The sequence below is a fragment of the Pezoporus occidentalis genome, unplaced genomic scaffold (genome assembly GCF_034315485.1).
Source record: "Pezoporus occidentalis ecotype Australia unplaced genomic scaffold, CSIRO_AGI_Poc_V1 ctg91, whole genome shotgun sequence".
Taxonomy (NCBI): domain Eukaryota; kingdom Metazoa; phylum Chordata; class Aves; order Psittaciformes; family Psittacidae; genus Pezoporus; species Pezoporus occidentalis.
Window position 1 is genome coordinate 378,083 of NW_026916273.1, and position 16,519 is coordinate 394,601.

At 48.9% G+C, this 16,519-nt stretch overlaps 2 protein-coding genes across 3 annotated transcripts in view; both read left to right on the top strand.

The window, feature by feature from the left end:
• The window catches only part of CYSTM1 (cysteine rich transmembrane module containing 1), a 426,226-nt gene that overhangs the window by 170,138 nt on the left and 239,569 nt on the right, over nt 1-16,519 (top strand). The gene's annotated exons all lie outside the window — the stretch shown is intronic.
• Nucleotides 1-16,519, top strand: part of PSD2 (pleckstrin and Sec7 domain containing 2) — a 50,599-nt gene that overhangs the window by 18,744 nt on the left and 15,336 nt on the right. The window contains exons 4-10 of one of the 2 annotated variants that reach the window (XM_062605271.1): nt 1,337-1,825; nt 3,219-3,413; nt 5,022-5,102; nt 5,639-5,751; nt 7,567-7,627; nt 14,810-14,900; nt 15,592-15,635. In XM_062605271.1, the coding sequence (XP_062461255.1) occupies nt 1,337-1,825; nt 3,219-3,413; nt 5,022-5,102; nt 5,639-5,751; nt 7,567-7,627; nt 14,810-14,900; nt 15,592-15,635 (1,074 nt within the window). The remainder of the gene's footprint in view (nt 1-1,336; nt 1,826-3,218; nt 3,414-5,021; nt 5,103-5,638; nt 5,752-7,566; nt 7,628-14,809; nt 14,901-15,591; nt 15,636-16,519) is intronic. The other variant, XM_062605272.1, reaches the window with a different exon arrangement.

A 16,519-nucleotide genomic window follows, 5' to 3' on the forward strand; every position in this document is an offset into this window, starting at 1 on the left:
AGCTGCCAGGGTAGGGCTGTAATTCCCACTGCTGGGTGTAATGGAGGCTGCAAAGTCCTTCCTGTCACAAGGGGATGGAACTTGTAAAGTTCCACCTGCTTTGTGAAAGCCAGTCTATTCTGTACACAACATCATGGCCAGGAACTGCAGTTCACCCTGCAGGGATGGATGGATTTGTGAAGGCAAGCAGTCCTGAGGATGAGGGCTCTTTGAGCTGGAGCTGCTGTCTCATTTCTGCTTATGTCTGATTTGCTGCATGGCCAGATCTGATGAACTGGGTGACAGTTTTCTTAAGCCCTGAGCTCCTGGAATCAAGGAATTACGTGAGTCTACAGATTCATGTAAGTTTTTACCATTGTGGGTGTAGAGCTAGGTTTGAAAATGGTGTGCAAGGAGAAGCATTACTAACAGGAGCTGGTTTAGGCATGCACAGGTTCAGCATCTTGTTCACTGGCACAGGAAACCTGCTCATCCCTGATCCGCCCCCAGAATTCATCAAGGCAGCATGTTCTGCTGCAAAGTGAGACCATGCTCATGAGCAGGGACACTGGGCACAGCCATGGTGCTGACACAGGGTTTCCAAACTGAGACAACCGCTGAGGAGGTGCAGTGTGTTGACTCCAACCAGCAACTAAGCACCTACCCAGCCACTTGCTCCTCATTGTTGGCTGGGGAGAGGATTAGAAGAGGAAAGTGAGCAGACTTGTGGGTTGAGATAAAAGCAGTTTAATAAGTGAAAGGTGGGGAAAGTGACACAAAAGCAAGCACTCAGCATCCCCCACCAGCAGACCAATGCCCAGCCAGCCTCTGAGCAATGGCTCCTTTGAAAGACCACCCATCACCCCCTCCATTTTTTCCCTCTTTTCTTCTGAGGATGACATTATATGGCATGAAATATGTCTTTGGTCAGTTCAGGTCAGCTGTACCAGCTGTGTCCCCTCCTAGCCTCTTGCATACCCCCAGCCTACTTGTAGGTTCCTAGCTGTAATGCTGTGCCTGAACCCCACAGGTTAGCTGTGAAGCAACATGGAGCCTCCCTTGCCTGGGTGTGTGTTCATCACCTTTTACGTCTCTCCTAGTGGAGAGAAAAGTATTTGTACAGTGCCTTGCTCTTCTGGAGTGCCTTATCCAAGAAAAAAGGCTTAAGTTACAGCATATGAATTGCTCCCTAAAAGCTTCTGCTTTTTCTCTGCTATAAAAGGGATCAAAGGCATTTGCTGCCCACATTTGAAGTTAGATGAAATGGCCTTGATCTTAAGGGTCTTCATGCTTTTGAAGTGGAACAATGCAAGCAATTGCCTTGACAGTATTTTCTGCTTTTCCCCTTTTGGTCCAGGTTTGCTTCTGGAGATGCCAAGCTGAGCTGCAGTGAGGATGACAAGGAACATTTTCAATTCAAAGACATCAGGGATGGGTTCAGCTCAACCTTTGAGAAGATCGTTGAGTCTGACCTTATGAAGGGTACATACTACAGCAGCTTGGACTCTCTGGATGTCCTCTCTCTCACAGATGAGACAGACAGCTGTGTCAGTTTTGAGGCCCCACTCACCCCATTGATCCAGCAAAGAGTCAAGGACAGCCCAGAGCTCCTGGAGCAGAAACTGGTAGCCCAGCAGAGAGAAGCTCTCCACCACATGGCTGCTGATAAGCAAGAACAGGCAGCAGCAAAGCCAGTGGAGGGGGATTTTGGGAGCCCTCTCAGGCACTCAATCACCAGCAGCAGGTCAGAGAATGTGCTAAGCCGGTTGTCCTTGAAGAGTATCCCAAACGGGTTCCACGTGGAAGGGTCAGAGGAAGATGCCACCAAGATCATTAACTCCATCAGGTAAGACAGGCTGGAAATTCCTTGGGCAAGGCTTCTTTGTCTTATGGGGTCTCAGTCTAGGAGCAAGACGCAGAGGACATGCTAGAGATGGAGCTGCCTTTTTCCCCCTTGTGTTTCCTTGCATGTGCTGTCATGGCAGAGAGACCAAATCCCAATGGGAAAACCTTACCTACCTGTAAGTTAGGACTGCAGATGGGGACCAAGGTCTTATGGCATTAGGCCAGGTAGTCACCAGCAGACCTGTGTCTGAGTCCTCACTGTTCTCAAACCCAGGACCCCAAACTGCAGTGAGCTGCAGGGTCCTGTAGGAGCCCTGCAAGCCCAGGAAAAGCCAAGGCTCTGCACTTGGTGTGGATGCTTGCTCTGGAACTCACCACCATTCATCTGGCTGCTCACAAATCCTGTCTGTTCTTGCAGCAGGCAAAGCTGGGACTCCTCTGGGTACACCCCTGGTCTGCCTGACATCTGTAAAAGCCCTTGGCATGTTGGAGGCAGTCAGGCACACTCGCAAACGTGCGCTGAAGGGCAGGGACACTTCAAGGTTCAGATAGGACTGGGTGCCCCTGTAGAGGCCTTCCCAAAGGTTCTTCTGCAGGCAGTGATATCAGCAGAGACTTCATCCTCTGGACCAGGTCAGACCCAAACATTCATCACTGGGAGGCAGCAGCTTATCTGCAGGGTACTTCCTTGCATGAGGAAGGCTGGTGATGAGTAGGCAGGTCATGAGAGAACAGGAGCTGGATGTCCAGCTAGCTTATCAGCCTTCAGTGAGTCACACTGCCCAAAACCATGTGAATAGGTGCCAGAACTGGCCTTGGGCAAGAAAATAAGTGGATGCATCCCCATCTACATGATGCCAGTGGGGCTGCTCAGCATTTAGTCTGTGGGAACATCTGGCCACAACACCAACAAGCAGCTCGAAGAGGAGCAAACCACCACTGACAGAAGCTCTGATGCCAGTCCCAGACCTGTGGCATGATTTGTATAAGGGCAGTTTCTCATCCTCAGCAAATAATCTGAACCGGAAAGCATATCATCCATCCCTAAGGTTCCCTGAAAGCCCAGAGCTCTGAAAGAGCTTGGTATCCCTTTCCATACAAGTGGAGAGAGAGGAAGCTTAAAAAGGTGTTGGGGCTGGTTTTCTGAAGGGTTACATCCTTATTTCTCAGGGAGAAGTCACCTTCCCTTCAATTATTCTCTACAAATTTGAAATTAAATTGTACTGTTTCCTTTGACCTGCAATGAAAGGGTTTGTCCAATGCCAAATTCACAGATGCATTCTTGGTCTTCCCTACTTTTTGGTTAGGACAAGAAGAACTCAAAATATGTTCTTTTCTGTGGGTTTCCTCAAGTCACTTTGCTGCTCCTTGAATTGTTTCTTGTTTCTGTGTAGCGATGCCAGCTTAAAAGATGCGCTGTCAGACTCCGACTCCGACTTGGGCAGCACGGAGCAGCTTGACCAGGGCAGCACAGACACCTTGGCCAACGGCTGCAGGGCAGATAGCGAGGCTGCCAAGAGGCTCGCCAAGCGCCTTTACAACCTTGAAGGGTTCAAGCGCTGCGATGTGGCACGCCAGCTCGGGAAGAAGTAAGTGGGGATGTGGTGGTGAGGGTCCGGGGGGCACTGATCTTGATGGGAAGATGGAACAAAGCAGGAAGGGACTTGCAGCTGTTGTTACAAGGGCTTGTTGGATGGAGCTGGGGCTGTTAGAGATCCTTCCAGTTGAAACTGGTCCATGCACAATGCCCTGGCAATCTGAATCTTACAAGTTGCCTGTGTGTATTGGGTATCAAAGGCCACAAGCTGCTGTCCACCAGAACCAAGAGCTTCCTGCCTTGGGAAAGGGCCCAGCAAGACTGCCCCTAAAGCAATCCCCAGGCTGAAGGATTTGGGATCCAGTCCTGGATTGCACTGTGCTACCTGCCAGTCACTAGGTTTTTCATGTCTATACCCCAACATCATCTGAGCCGGTCTATAGATGGCCTGAAGGGTTTGATGGAGAGCCAGCTACACACTGGGGCCCAAGCCGGTAGGTTTGCCTGGGCAAGTGGAAGAGTTACAGAGATTTCTAAAAGACAGAGTAACAGTAACGAGTGTAGCAGTAACAGATTATTTTAGGATGCCAGTGGGTGTGAAGACACCAATCCGCATCATCCTTCTCCTGAATCAGATATAATCTGTGTTGCTGGGGTGGTTTTTTATGTCTTTGAAATGCCTCAGTCCTGTCCACATCAGCAGAACACAAGCATCCCTCAGCAAATACCCAAGCTTTCGGTGCCAAGGATCACCTGTGACTCCCAGCTTAGTCCTGGGAAAAGGGAGTCCATGAATGATCTTCTAGAGGCTCTTTGCATCCCTGGCAGCATCCCTGTTCTCTTTTGCTGTGGTTCTTGTAGCAGGTGCATTGCTGGTTGCTGCTGCCTCACGTCTAACCTTCTTTCAAATTTGACGTCACAGCTTACTGTCATATATCATATACAGTATGCTTAGCAATATGTTTTTCTTGTGGGGAGAAGGAAAAGAAATTGTATATGGCAAAGCCTGAGCATAGTGAGATAATCTTCCATTTCCTGCCAGAATTCATTGATTATTCTTGCACTTCCACTACCTGAATTGGCTTTAAAGCCAACATGTCCCCAAGCACCCCCCAAAAACATGGCAGGGGAGCAGTTTCTGGAGAAGCATTCAGGGATAAGCAGGGTCAGGATCTCAGCTGAGCTCTCCTTTTCCATTCCCAGCAGCATCCACCTGACATGCGAGCAGTGTGCTGGGTTGAGAGGGTGAGATAGGAGCTGACGTGGGGTGCAGAGCAGGAGTACTCAGGAGGACAGGACTAGTTAGGAGAGAAGGTGCCTGCTTAGCACAGCACATCCTTATGGCCTCCTTCTCCTGTCTGGTTTGGGAGGAGGCTCTGTCTGGCCAGCAGCATGGCAGAGGGGTGCAGTGGGTACAGGCATCTCTCCCTGTGAGCTGTCTAGGGCTAGCAGCTGCAGTGCTAGGATGGGGGCACGTCAGGGCCTTTTGGAGGTCTTCAGCAGCATTTCAAGCTAGGAGAAAGTCTCCCTGGGTCTGGGATCACATCTGCAGTGTCTCACTGGGAGCTGGGCTGGCTGGGTGGCAGCAGTCTGCTGTTCCTCTTGTAAACAGTGTCTTCTTCCCTGATGAAAGGGCTGACTGCTCCCTCTTTAATTACAGTAACGAGTTCAGCAAGTTGGTAGCAGAGGAGTATCTCAGCTTCTTTGACTTCACTGGCCTGACCCTTGACAAAGCACTCAGGTGAGCTGGTCTCTGGCGCTGGGGTGGACGGAGCAGCGCAGTGGGTTTCTCCTCCAGGCTTCCTGATGCCATGGAGGCTGCCTGTGTGATAGGAGCAGGGACTGGGGGAGCTCCAGGATGTCATTTAATCTTTGCTTTGGTGTCACATTTGGCACAAGGTACTGCCACCAAAAGTGGGCTTCGACAGGAGGGCCCACAGCCTGCTTTCCCCATGGTGGAGAGCAGCTTTCCCAGGAATCCCATCCCGTACAAAATCAGAGCAAGTGGGAGCAACTTCTTCCCTGGGCACGGACAACCCATCCTGGTGCCATCAAGCCAGAGGTGGATCAGATCTCAGCTGGCAGCATGTTTCCCTACAGAGCCCAGAGCTGGCTCCATAGAAACCCTTTGTATTGTACCTGCAAGGGTCCAGGGGTGCACAGGCTGGGGGGAGTACAAAAGTCTTCCTAGCTGCTCCTTTCCATCTCCTGCCTTAGCATGGCTGCTGCCCAGCAGATTGATCCATCACATTTTTAAGTATCCCTTTCTCTTTGCAGGACATTCTTGAAAGCATTCCCACTGATGGGAGAGACACAGGAGCGGGAGCGCGTGCTCATCCATTTCTCCCGGCGGTACTGCCAGTGCAACCCAGAGGAGAGCACGTCCGAAGGTAGCCCTTTTATTTCCTTGGCTCTAGTGCCCATTGTACTCATGGTGCATGTTTGTCACAGCCCGAGTGTGAAACCACGCATCCACAGCTAGGCCTGACTAACACCCATTGGTCAGGTGAGGCTGATCCATCCCTGCTGATGCTCCTTGTACTGGTAGGGATGGGGGGCCCTGGGTGCTGTACAGACCCTCCCAAGGAGCCAGATCAGGATTTGACCCTTCAGGGTATTTGGAGGGCAGTGACTGGTCAAGCAAAATGCAAGCTGTGCCATGTGGGTAACAAAAGTTACAAAGCTGGGGATGGAGCCACACTACAGCAATGGTTCAGAACGGAGTTAAACTATTTCATATTGCATGGCCCTCAGTGGAGATGTCACTGCTGCTAGTGGGGTCTGTTTTGAAAATGTTACACTTCCAAATAGCACAAAACTACTAAGAATAAGGAAAAGTGGATCTGAAACCCATTGCTGCTACTGCTGTTACAACTGTTAACCTTCGCTTCATGTCATTAACCAGATACTGCAAAAGCAGGCACTAGATGGATGGTAACCTGACAAAGCTATTGCACGTTCTTCCTTCAGGAAGCAGTTCCTTGTTGCCTCCAGCCTAAACTTGCAAAGGATGTTCTAGCGACAAGTTTAAGCCACTGTATTATCCAGATTTCTAAAGAATCACCTCTGGCTGTGATGGTCTATTGGCATAGAGACATGGAAGAGTCAGGACAGTTTTGTCTGGAGATGAGAAGGTTCTACAGCCCTCCAAGATATTTCAGGGTGTTGCTACATGCTTATTCAGTAACAGTTCCACTGACAGAGATGTGGCTGTTGCAGCACCCAGGGTCACTTCAGCCTTGAATGTTGGGATGCTGCAAACAAAAGTGGCAGAAGCTGAGTGGGGTGACTGGTTTCATTCCCAGAAAGTGATGTCTTGGGCACATTATTAATGCTTTCGTGTACAGGTGAATCCCAGACATGGAGGAACTATGTGGTTGTGTTGTGACGCTGAGCAGAGAGAAAAAGTGAATGAAACTGAGCCCAGCAAGAGTGAAAGAATAGCAGGTTTTGGGACACCAACTCCACCTTGGGGCCATGTGGGACGTGGTGTACCTGACCAAAGTGATACAGTAAAGCCAGGTGTAAGAAGTCAGCCTAGGACCTCACAGAGAGACTAAAATATACACACTGGGAAGGCATTTTGTCCTAAGCCTAAAGCTGCTCCTTGTGAAAGTGAAGGAAGAATCTTTCTGAGGAAGTGTTTCTCTTGAAGGGCAACGTCCATCTCCCAAGGACTGCAAGCCCTCATAGGGAAATACATGATATTCCCATAAGAAATTCTTCCTCAGACCATGGCTCTTCCAAGAGAGAAGCTCATGCGCTCAGCTATCTTCATCCTGGGCTTGTGTGCTTTGCTGCCTTTAGCTGGCAGCATTTAGAGCTTGGTGGCTGACCTGGACAGGAACAGGACATAGCTGGCTCTCTGTGGCCGCACATCTACCTCCACAAGAAGCAACCAGTGCTACTTCCCCATGCAGACCTGAGGGGAAGTCACACCCTGACCCTCGGGCAGCAATTCACAGAGCAGCATGCACAAGGGAAATAAGCCAGGAGCATCATGTCATGTCTGGCTTGGTTCAGTGGAGCAGCCCATCTGTGTGAGCACACTGACAACTATCTTATGCAGTTGAAGGAGACAGGTATTCTTTAAGGTCCCCAGATGTAACATTACCCTTGTTTAGCAATGGGTGGGCTGTCAAGACAGCAAACACCAAAATTGCATGGGAAGGGGGGTAATCCTTGTTATCTGACTGTTGTTTCAGATGGGGTTCATACGCTCACTTGTGCCCTGATGCTGCTAAACACAGACCTTCATGGCCATGTAAGTAGCTCTTGAAGCTTCCTCCTCTCCATTTTCCTTCCTGGTATAGAGGTGTGTCCCCTTACGCAGGCTGTGCAAACTGAGATATTGTCAATACTCTGACGAGCTCCACATGGGGAGTTTTGGATGCCAGGTCCAGACATGGGGACAGTCACTCCACTTAAGCCAAAGTCACATCTCCTGCTGACATCAGCTATCTTACACAGGCACAGGCAATGCAGCTTCTTCCCAGGACCTGTTGCATGCATCAGCCCAGTCCCAGGAGCTCTTAGGGAGAGCTCTTCACCACCAGTCCCTGTGAGGCTGGCAAACAGCAGCACCAGTTGTGCTGCAGTTTCTTGCAGTGCAAACACCAGAAGCTACTTCAAGGGAGAAAAATGACTTCTTACAGGTCTGGATTTGATCTTTTCTTCCCAAAACGTGAAGTAAGTCTCAACTGTTTGTCTTCCTTAAGACGTAACAGCCAGCCACTGGAGAGTTTTGTATCAGAGAGGCCTCTGGACAAAGGGCAGGATGAGTGGAGCTCAGTGCCCAAAGGACAGCAGAGGCTGTCAGAAGATCTCTCACCACCTTTTAGAGGCTCTTTCAGGTGCACAGGTTGTTTCTTTCCTAAAAGGTCAAGCAGGGCGTCGATAACAGAGCAGAGCGGGAAGAGAACTGCAGGGGAAAGATGTGCCAGGGCAAAGGGGACGACACTGGGACACTGTCTACCCTTAGAAGAGTGTAAACCCCTCAGGTTGAGATAAGAGCAGTGTAATAACTGAAATATAGTGATAATAGAAATAATGTCAACGATAACAATACTGATAGTAATAATGGGGAACAGCAGAAAAGGAGAAATGAAAATTCAGAAAGCTAACTGCGGGAAGGAGACTGTGAGCCTCAGGGGGCTCCTTCCCAGGGGAGAGGGGCTCATCAAGTCTCAGGTCACTGAGAATTACCTTCTTTCATAGCCCCTCTGGGAGCTCTGACCTGGAGCCACAGACTCCCCAGAAGTTAGGTGAAGTTGGAGGAGGAATGGCAGTGGATGGGGTGGAGTGCACGTGTCTTTTTACTGCACCTTGTGCATGTGAAACCCGCACACGGTCTTTCTGCCCCATAAGCCCATGATGTCCGGGCTGTACTATCGGTGTCCTCTTCTGCCTCCAGCTGGTAACCATTGGTTGTGCGTCTGCAGTGGTTTGCCCTGATTTTGCCAGATAAGGAAGGAGCAATAGGTCATCGCCCAGCTCCTTTTTTGTACACTGGTTTACAATCACCTTTGACAGGAGCCTTCTGTGGGGGGTGAGAAGAGAACACTACAGGAGTGCTCTTTGCCTATAATGGTGATGATGCAAAGGCCACCAGTTGCATCCTGACAGTTCAGCTGGGGAGACCCTCCCAATCATTACAGCACAGACAGAGCCTTCATGACACTGGCAGGGCTTTGAAACAGCAGTCAGTGAAGAGTATTACTGGTCTGTGCAAGAGCATCTTTTCCAGATGTGCGCTGTGGCCTGCATCAAGCTGGCTACAGCTGCTGTGATCTCATCCTTTGGGGACCTGACACTGGGTCCATTTCCACCACATGGCTGCCAGTGATGTGTCTAGGCAAACTGCCTCTGTATGTGGTGGGATATCGGTGGGGCTGGATCCTGGGAAGGTCTCACAAAGCATTCATCCTTCATCAGGGATAGTTGGAGCTAAGAAAATACTTTCAGCAAAGCACTTCCTGCAGCAGGCAGCATTATGGCAGAAGGCAAAGTATGCAGCTTGATTCCAAAATAATCTTATTTTGTCTAGATTTTTAGTGGAAAAATCCCAAATATGTCTCTGGGAAGATAGAAATCATTGAAAAGTCAAAAAAAACCCAAACCAAACCCACCCCAACCCTCAGCCTCTAAAACCTCGCCATTTCTATTTTTCATTGAGAAGCTGGCTAAGAGCCCTGGTAAGAAGAAATGATCTCATGCTATCTAGGCAAAGGAAAAGCAGCTTTCTTTTGGGCAGGTGTAGAAATGCCTGAGTGTTTCTGTGAAAAACCTTCTCTTTATTTTTCCTCATGTATAATATTAATTTCTTCTTCTCCTTCTCCTCCTTTTTTGTTTTCTTCCTTCTGCTCCTGGAACCTCTCTTTCTGCTCTTTAACCCTTTACCAGGTGGTAAGTGCAGTCATTCTAGTGTTTTGCTTTAAAGCACTGGCATTTGACTTATTTTTTCTGTGTTAAAGAAAGACTTTTGTTTGTCTGGATCCCTCAGTGGTTGTGCAGTGTCCCTCACTACTTAGCAATCCACTGGCAGCTGATATGCATCACATGAACTTCTGTGAAGAAACCTCCATAAACTGCAGTGTACATGGGATTGTGTCACTTGATCTCTCACCCCTTTTTGTTAAAGATGCTGTCGTGATATTGTCATCAGTATTTATTTGATTTCCTAATTTGATATTGTGTGTGTGTCTCTGTTTTAGTGTGCATTGCCATGGAATGGGAAATTCCTTTGGTTAGGAAAGGGTGGTTGATTTGGTTCTGTAAAGGGGCAGTTCCCTACAGCAGTGTCTTTAGAATGGGCTAGTTCACCATTCCAGCAGCATTCAACCTATACTGAGTCCAGACTTAAAAGTGGTAAGACTGGCTTTAAAATGTGATATTTAAAACATTTTCTACAGCAGGTAGACTCAAACTCTGTGTCCGAGCTGGCCAGAAAACTTACTGTCTTTAAATAACATTTTCATTTTCATAGAACCACCCAGAGTTGGTGTTTAAAAGCCAGCAGTCACCATTAAACATTAGAAGCCTTGTAATCCACGTTATTGCAACTCTCTACATTGCTCTGCTGGTGCTCTTTGAGCTCCAGGAGATGTTATGGCAAAGTAGGTGCTCCTCTACTCCATCTCTGCCCCTTGGAGACAAAGCTTTGGGCTGTTTCCTTTTCAGCTGTCAGCGTTATCCCTCCTTGTTCAGAACTGCTGGCCATGGAAGGACTGTGACAGATCAACACCAAGGCATCACCAGCACTTGTGGTTGTGTTTTGGTACTTCAAGAAAGCCCAGCTTCTGGAGTCACTTTGTAATATGACAACCTTTAGCATTTGTTCCAAAGCAGGCCAGCAGCTCTCATGGCCACTAAACAAAGCCTGAACTTGGATCCCTGACAGCTCCTAACTCTACATGTCCATTCCTATTAATCTTGCAAACCCTCTCATATTGTCCTTAAGCCAAACATATGGTTTGGTGTTAGCACTGCTGTGTAAATAGCATTTGGACAGCTGAAGAGTCTTGAGATGCAAGCAATGGCTTGCATATTCTGCAGAGCGACAGCAGTCTGCCCACAGCAGCTTTGCCTGGCTGAGGGACCATTGGCACCCCAAGTTTGCAGGTTTGTTCCCTGCAGTTGGGTAGTTCCTTTCCTGCAGCCTAGATGACATCTACTACCAGATCCCTTGGTCCAGTCACACCAATGACTATCACTTCATGCTGATGCATAAATGTAGTTCTAGGGTATTTTCTCCTGAAGATTAGTATTTGGGAGAGATCAAAAGAACCTGGGTAAAAGCAGGGCTTCCTAGGGGCAAGATGCTCATGCTGGGGAGCTCAGAGGTGTGCACTTTGCAGCTGAGCTGTTTGATGCCTGGGGCCTCCAGTCAAGAAGCTCAAGTGGTTCAGCACCTCACAGGGGGGATGCTGGGGAGAGCACCAAAGGCTCTGGGCCCCAGGAGAGCTCCTCCTTGGGCTTTCACATGGTACCTGCTTTTCCCACTGAGCACCCAGCTCCATATTCACCTGCCCAGCCTCCTAATGCTGGGACTTGGCAACAGCCAAGGAATGCCAGGCTACTGCCCAGAGTCTTCTGGAGGTGGACAGAGCCATCCTGCACATTTCAGGAGATGCTCTGCAATCATCTTGGGTGAGTCAGTGCAGCTGCTGAGGCTCAGGGGAGGCAAGGACCCCAGGAAATGTAATTAGACGAGTTACACTGGGTTGAAATAATGGGATGGCAGGATCAGCCCTCTTTATCCACCATCAGATCAATCTCATCCTTCATAATTTATTCTAATGCACTCTAACTGCTGACATACACCTTATCTCTGCATCTCTTCATTCTCATACACTCTGTGTACATCCTCCTCTGTCCATCCATTCCCGTACTTTGCCTACCCATTTATCTAACTATTCATTCCTTCTCATCTCTTTAATCCGCTGCTCACTCACTTGCTTTCCATCCAAGCACACCATGGTGCCAGCTGATTGTCTGATAGTGATTTCTTATGCTTTGCTGTATGGCCTGGAGCAAGATGGGATGAAGTTCTTTTCTGCCAGGGGGGGACATACCAGGAATAGCAGCTCTGTGTGGCTGTGAAGCAGCCTCACCGGCTTTTTCTATTGCTGGGAAGTGACTGATGCACCAGAAAATAAGCAAAGTATCTTTATCTGTGTGGCTGGCCATAAATGAAGGTGAATCTCCCTACCCAGAGGTCCCAGTTCAGCAGGGGACAGAGAACATCTGAACTCTGAGCTTTGAGGTGTGCAGATGCATTCTCCTGAAGGTTATGTCCACATGTGATGATGTTGCTGAATCAGCAAGATGACCCACAGTCTAACAAGGCACCCTCCTCTGCCCTCAGAGTGCCCTTCCAGAGTTGTTCCTGGGTTTCCCTGTACTTGCTAAATCCTGAGCGAAAGCTTAGGCAGTGCCTGGTTCCTGAGTAACTCATGATCACAGAACTATTTCATTGCAAATGTTGGTCAAGTGAAGCTGCAGTGTGTCCTGGAGTGGTTCTTTGTTTTCTCTATTCAGCTGGTGTTGATTTGGAGGCATTTGCAGGGCTTTGTATTTGTGTGGCAGGCTGCAGCCCGTTTCTCAGAGCAGAAAGCTGAAGTATTAAGATATTGTTGACTTGAAGTTGCACTTCATCTGAGCCACCCCAGCATCCTGTTATCAGTCCTACTGCCAGCCAGCCTGAATCCTGCCCCTGACTCTGCAGTGTTTGACAGCCTTATCCAACAAGCTGATTCACAGTATTAGCATCCTTGCTGGAGCTTTCTCATCACCTCTTCTGGTTGTCAGACAAAGGGTGTGTTTTCATCCTTCTCAACTGCTCACCAATTAGCCACTTCTTCACAGTGTGGCTGCTGTCTCAGTTTGAGCTCAGAGATCTTCTTGGGCAAGAGAAGGAGACAGATCACAGGATAAAAAAGAAGCCATCCCTTAGGATTAATATATACCCTGGATGCAACGTGTGAGAAATGCAAGAAAGGGCCTCAAGGCTGGTTAACTTGTGCCACTCTTATCTCTCTGTATCCAGTCATTATTAAAATGTGTTGGCCTCTGCATTTGTTGCTGGCTCACTGCAGAAGGGTCTCTGCAGGCAGAAAGACCTGTGCTGTGCACTCTGCTCTCCTGCCTCCTGGTAGGGGTAGAAGTAGTCATCTTTTCTCTGTGCAAAGTGATGTGGCGCCTTAAGGTCCCAGGCAATGTACCTACCTGACCTCCAAACTCCTGCCCTCATGGATGCTCATTAGTGCATTTTGTACCTTCTCTCACCCTCCTTCCTTCCTCCATGTGCATTGTGCTGCTGGCTTTCTTTCTGTTATTTACTGGCCATCACGTACACAAATCTATCTTCCTTCTGCTGAAAACACAGCATGTCTGCAGGTTTCCCTGCAGCTCTCTGAGCTGGCAGTAGTCTTTAGCTATGGGGTGCAGTTACAGGCATCAGCCATGGGGCTCCCCTGTGAGAAAACAGAGGCAGCTGAGTCTTGATTTTTGCTGCACCATGTGCCCAGGCACTGCAGGTTTGTAGCAGTGCATTATTCCTCTTTTCCCTTCTCTCTCAAGGAGGCATAATTATGAGACAGAGGTGCTCAGATGCAGCGCTGGCTCCCTATGTAGCCAGAGTGTGTCTGCACACACAGATTGCTGGGGGAAGGGGGGGCACACTTATTGTGGGCTAATCCCAAGGCCTCACTCTTTGCTGATGTTTTCTCTTGGGGAGAAGCCTCCAGGTGAGCTGTTGTGCGTGTTTGTGGGCAGGGGCTTCTGGTGTCAGTCTCTTTCGAGAGGTTATTTTCTTGCACAGAGGACCCATCTTCGCATGTCCTAAAGGATCCACTGCAGCTTCATCCCCTTCCAGTGACTCAGTGAGGTCCTTCTTCCTCATTGAATCCCTGAGCAGGGTCCTGGCTCTGTTGTTCTTGGCCATCCTCCGAGGTCCTCCTGGATGGGCATCCTGTCAGTACCTTGGTGCAAAGCCCACTCCATGTCAGGATCCTCTTAGAACTGCTGGTGGCAGCTCGTGCTCTCTCCTAACTCCAATGTTTGCCCTATGCGCTGTCACCACAGGGTCTATCCTTGGGGACCTCAGGGCGTGAAGACTGCAATATGACAAGGATACACCTATGTTTCCTTTGTGGTGTCAGACTCCCCTACAATTCCCACTGGCTCCTCCACACCTCTGCTAAAGTCCTTTGCAGAGGTATGAGTTCAGGAGGAGGCTTGGAAAAAGGCTGCCTCCAGCCCTTGGCCCTTGCAGGCTGACAAAGTGACTCCCCTGGCTATGCTCAGGGGTTTGGGAAGACAGACTGGGGTGCCAGATGACCTGGCAGCATTAGCACCAAATAGCCATGGCATTAGTTAGTGATGGGTGGGTTCCAGGCTGTGAGTTTCCAGTGTATGTGTATTGCCCTCACATGCCACAGCACTCAAATTCACACAGTACCACTAGCTGGATCATCTCTTTTCGTAATGACTATCAGTAGTTTCTATGAAGGACGAGTCATTGCCCAATGCTGGCTGTCTTCCGACGCTCACACTGCAGGCTCACGCAATTCCTCATGTGGCAGGCTTGGACACCCATCAGGCGTTGCAGTTTCAAGGCAGTCTGAGTGTTTGGTTTGAGTTTTGGGACACAGACTGTGTCAGAACTAACCTAGAGGCCAAGGTGAGATCACTTAGAAAGTCTGGAGCAAGAGCTGGAGAGGTTATTTTCATCTTTTTCATCTTCACCATTAAAAAAGAGGTCATTTGAAATGTCTGGTGCTGGCATTAGCAAATAAAGCCAGTAGAAAATCATAGTAGTAGACCTTTCAGCATTGAGCTTTTGGGGCAAACCCAAACATGACCGCTACATACATAACTGCTCTTTAACACACTCTGGTTAAAGTCACACCTCTGCAGAAGTTTAATGAGCTGCTTCTTTGCCTTACAGAATATTGGCAAGAAGATGTCGTGTCAACAGTTCATAGCAAACCTGGATGGGCTGAATGATGGGAAAGACTTTGCAAAGGATTTGCTGAAGGTAACGTGATACAAATAGACAGTGGGATGCTGTCATTGTTACTGTAGTGCCACCTAAGTCCTGCTGGGACGCTGGGACACTGAGCCCTTGAATCAGCATTTTCCAGTGCACAGTTATTTCATTAAAAGAATGTAACCCACGTGGATAGCTTTGCCAAGCAGTGAGCCATCAGACTTCTGTTCCCTGGTGGTCTTTTATCCAGATTTGTGGCATATCTGCCCTTAGAACATGCCAGGGTCTCTTTTCCCCATGGTAGCTCTGTGATGCACCAGACCATGCACAGAACAAGGTCCCCCCCCCCTCAAATATGACCATGTGGCACTGATACTTAACTAAGACATCAGAGGTGTCTGCTCATACCCCAGAGTCTTCTACCATACTTGTGTAGGCCAGGATTGACTCATGACTAGATGCAGCACCCAGAACTAGTCCAAAATATCATATACAAGCCTCTAAGCTGGGCTGGCTGTCAGACCCCTCTGCTGCTGATGTGTGCAGCCCAGTACCTAGCATGGCACACAGACAAAAAGGGGTCTAGCAGGACAGCAGTTGTGCTGCTCACTGGTGAATACAGGACAGTTCAGCAAGGAAGGTATCTCTCCAAGAGCACAAACAGAGTGTGGAGGAGATGGTCTCCACAAGCCAGGCATGTTTTCTATGAGACACAGCTAACACCATGTTTTTGTTTCAGACACTATATAACTCCATCAAGAACGAGAAGCTGGAGTGGGCCATGTAAGTATATGTTAAGCATTTGAGAGTGTGTCTTTCAAAGTAGCTGACAGGTTTTTAGTCATGGTTTTAGCCCCAGAAGCTCCCAGAACATTTACAAGCCTATAAACACTGATGTCCTTCCTGTAGGTAAGCTGAGTTTATTTATGGCTTAGACACAAAGCAGATGGGGAGGCTGGTGGCAGTCTGTGGACACAGGGTTCACAGGCACGATCTAAAAGAAGGGAATGCCCTCTTTGTTTACTATTACACCTATGGTCCCCCTTCAGGTGCTTTAGAGGTCTTTGTACAAGGAGCTTGAGATCTGGTGTTCTTTTGGTCACTGAGACTTTCCATCTCTTCCACATACTTTCTTTTGGAAACGGTATCAGCGAATCACTCAGGCAGGAAGAGACCTTGTGAGATCTCCAATCCAGCTTCCTCCTCAAAATATGGTCAACATTGAATTAAGACCAGGATACTAAGGGCTTTGTTCAGTTTGATCCTGAAAACGCCCAAGGATAGAGGATCTCAACCGAACTCTCTCCACCTTGTTGATGCCCTTTCCTGTACTGGAGGCCCAATACTGTTTGCTGTGTCAAGATGCGATGAATGCATGGTAGAGAATGATCACTTCTCTTGGCCTCCTCACAGTGCCGCTGTTACACAGCCGACTGACTGCTCCTGTTCATCCCGCTGCTCACCCGGAGCCTGAGGGCCGTTTCTGCTGAGCTGCTGCGCAGGCAGCCAGCCCCATCCGATCCTTCTGCAGGACCCCTCCACCCCTGCGCTGTACTGGCGTGCTGCATGTAGTGGTGCTCTTGTCCCTCTGGGTGGTGGCTCCATACCTCTCACTTTATGTTGTCCACACGCTCAATGAGATGCACTGTCTGCTCCTCCACATCATC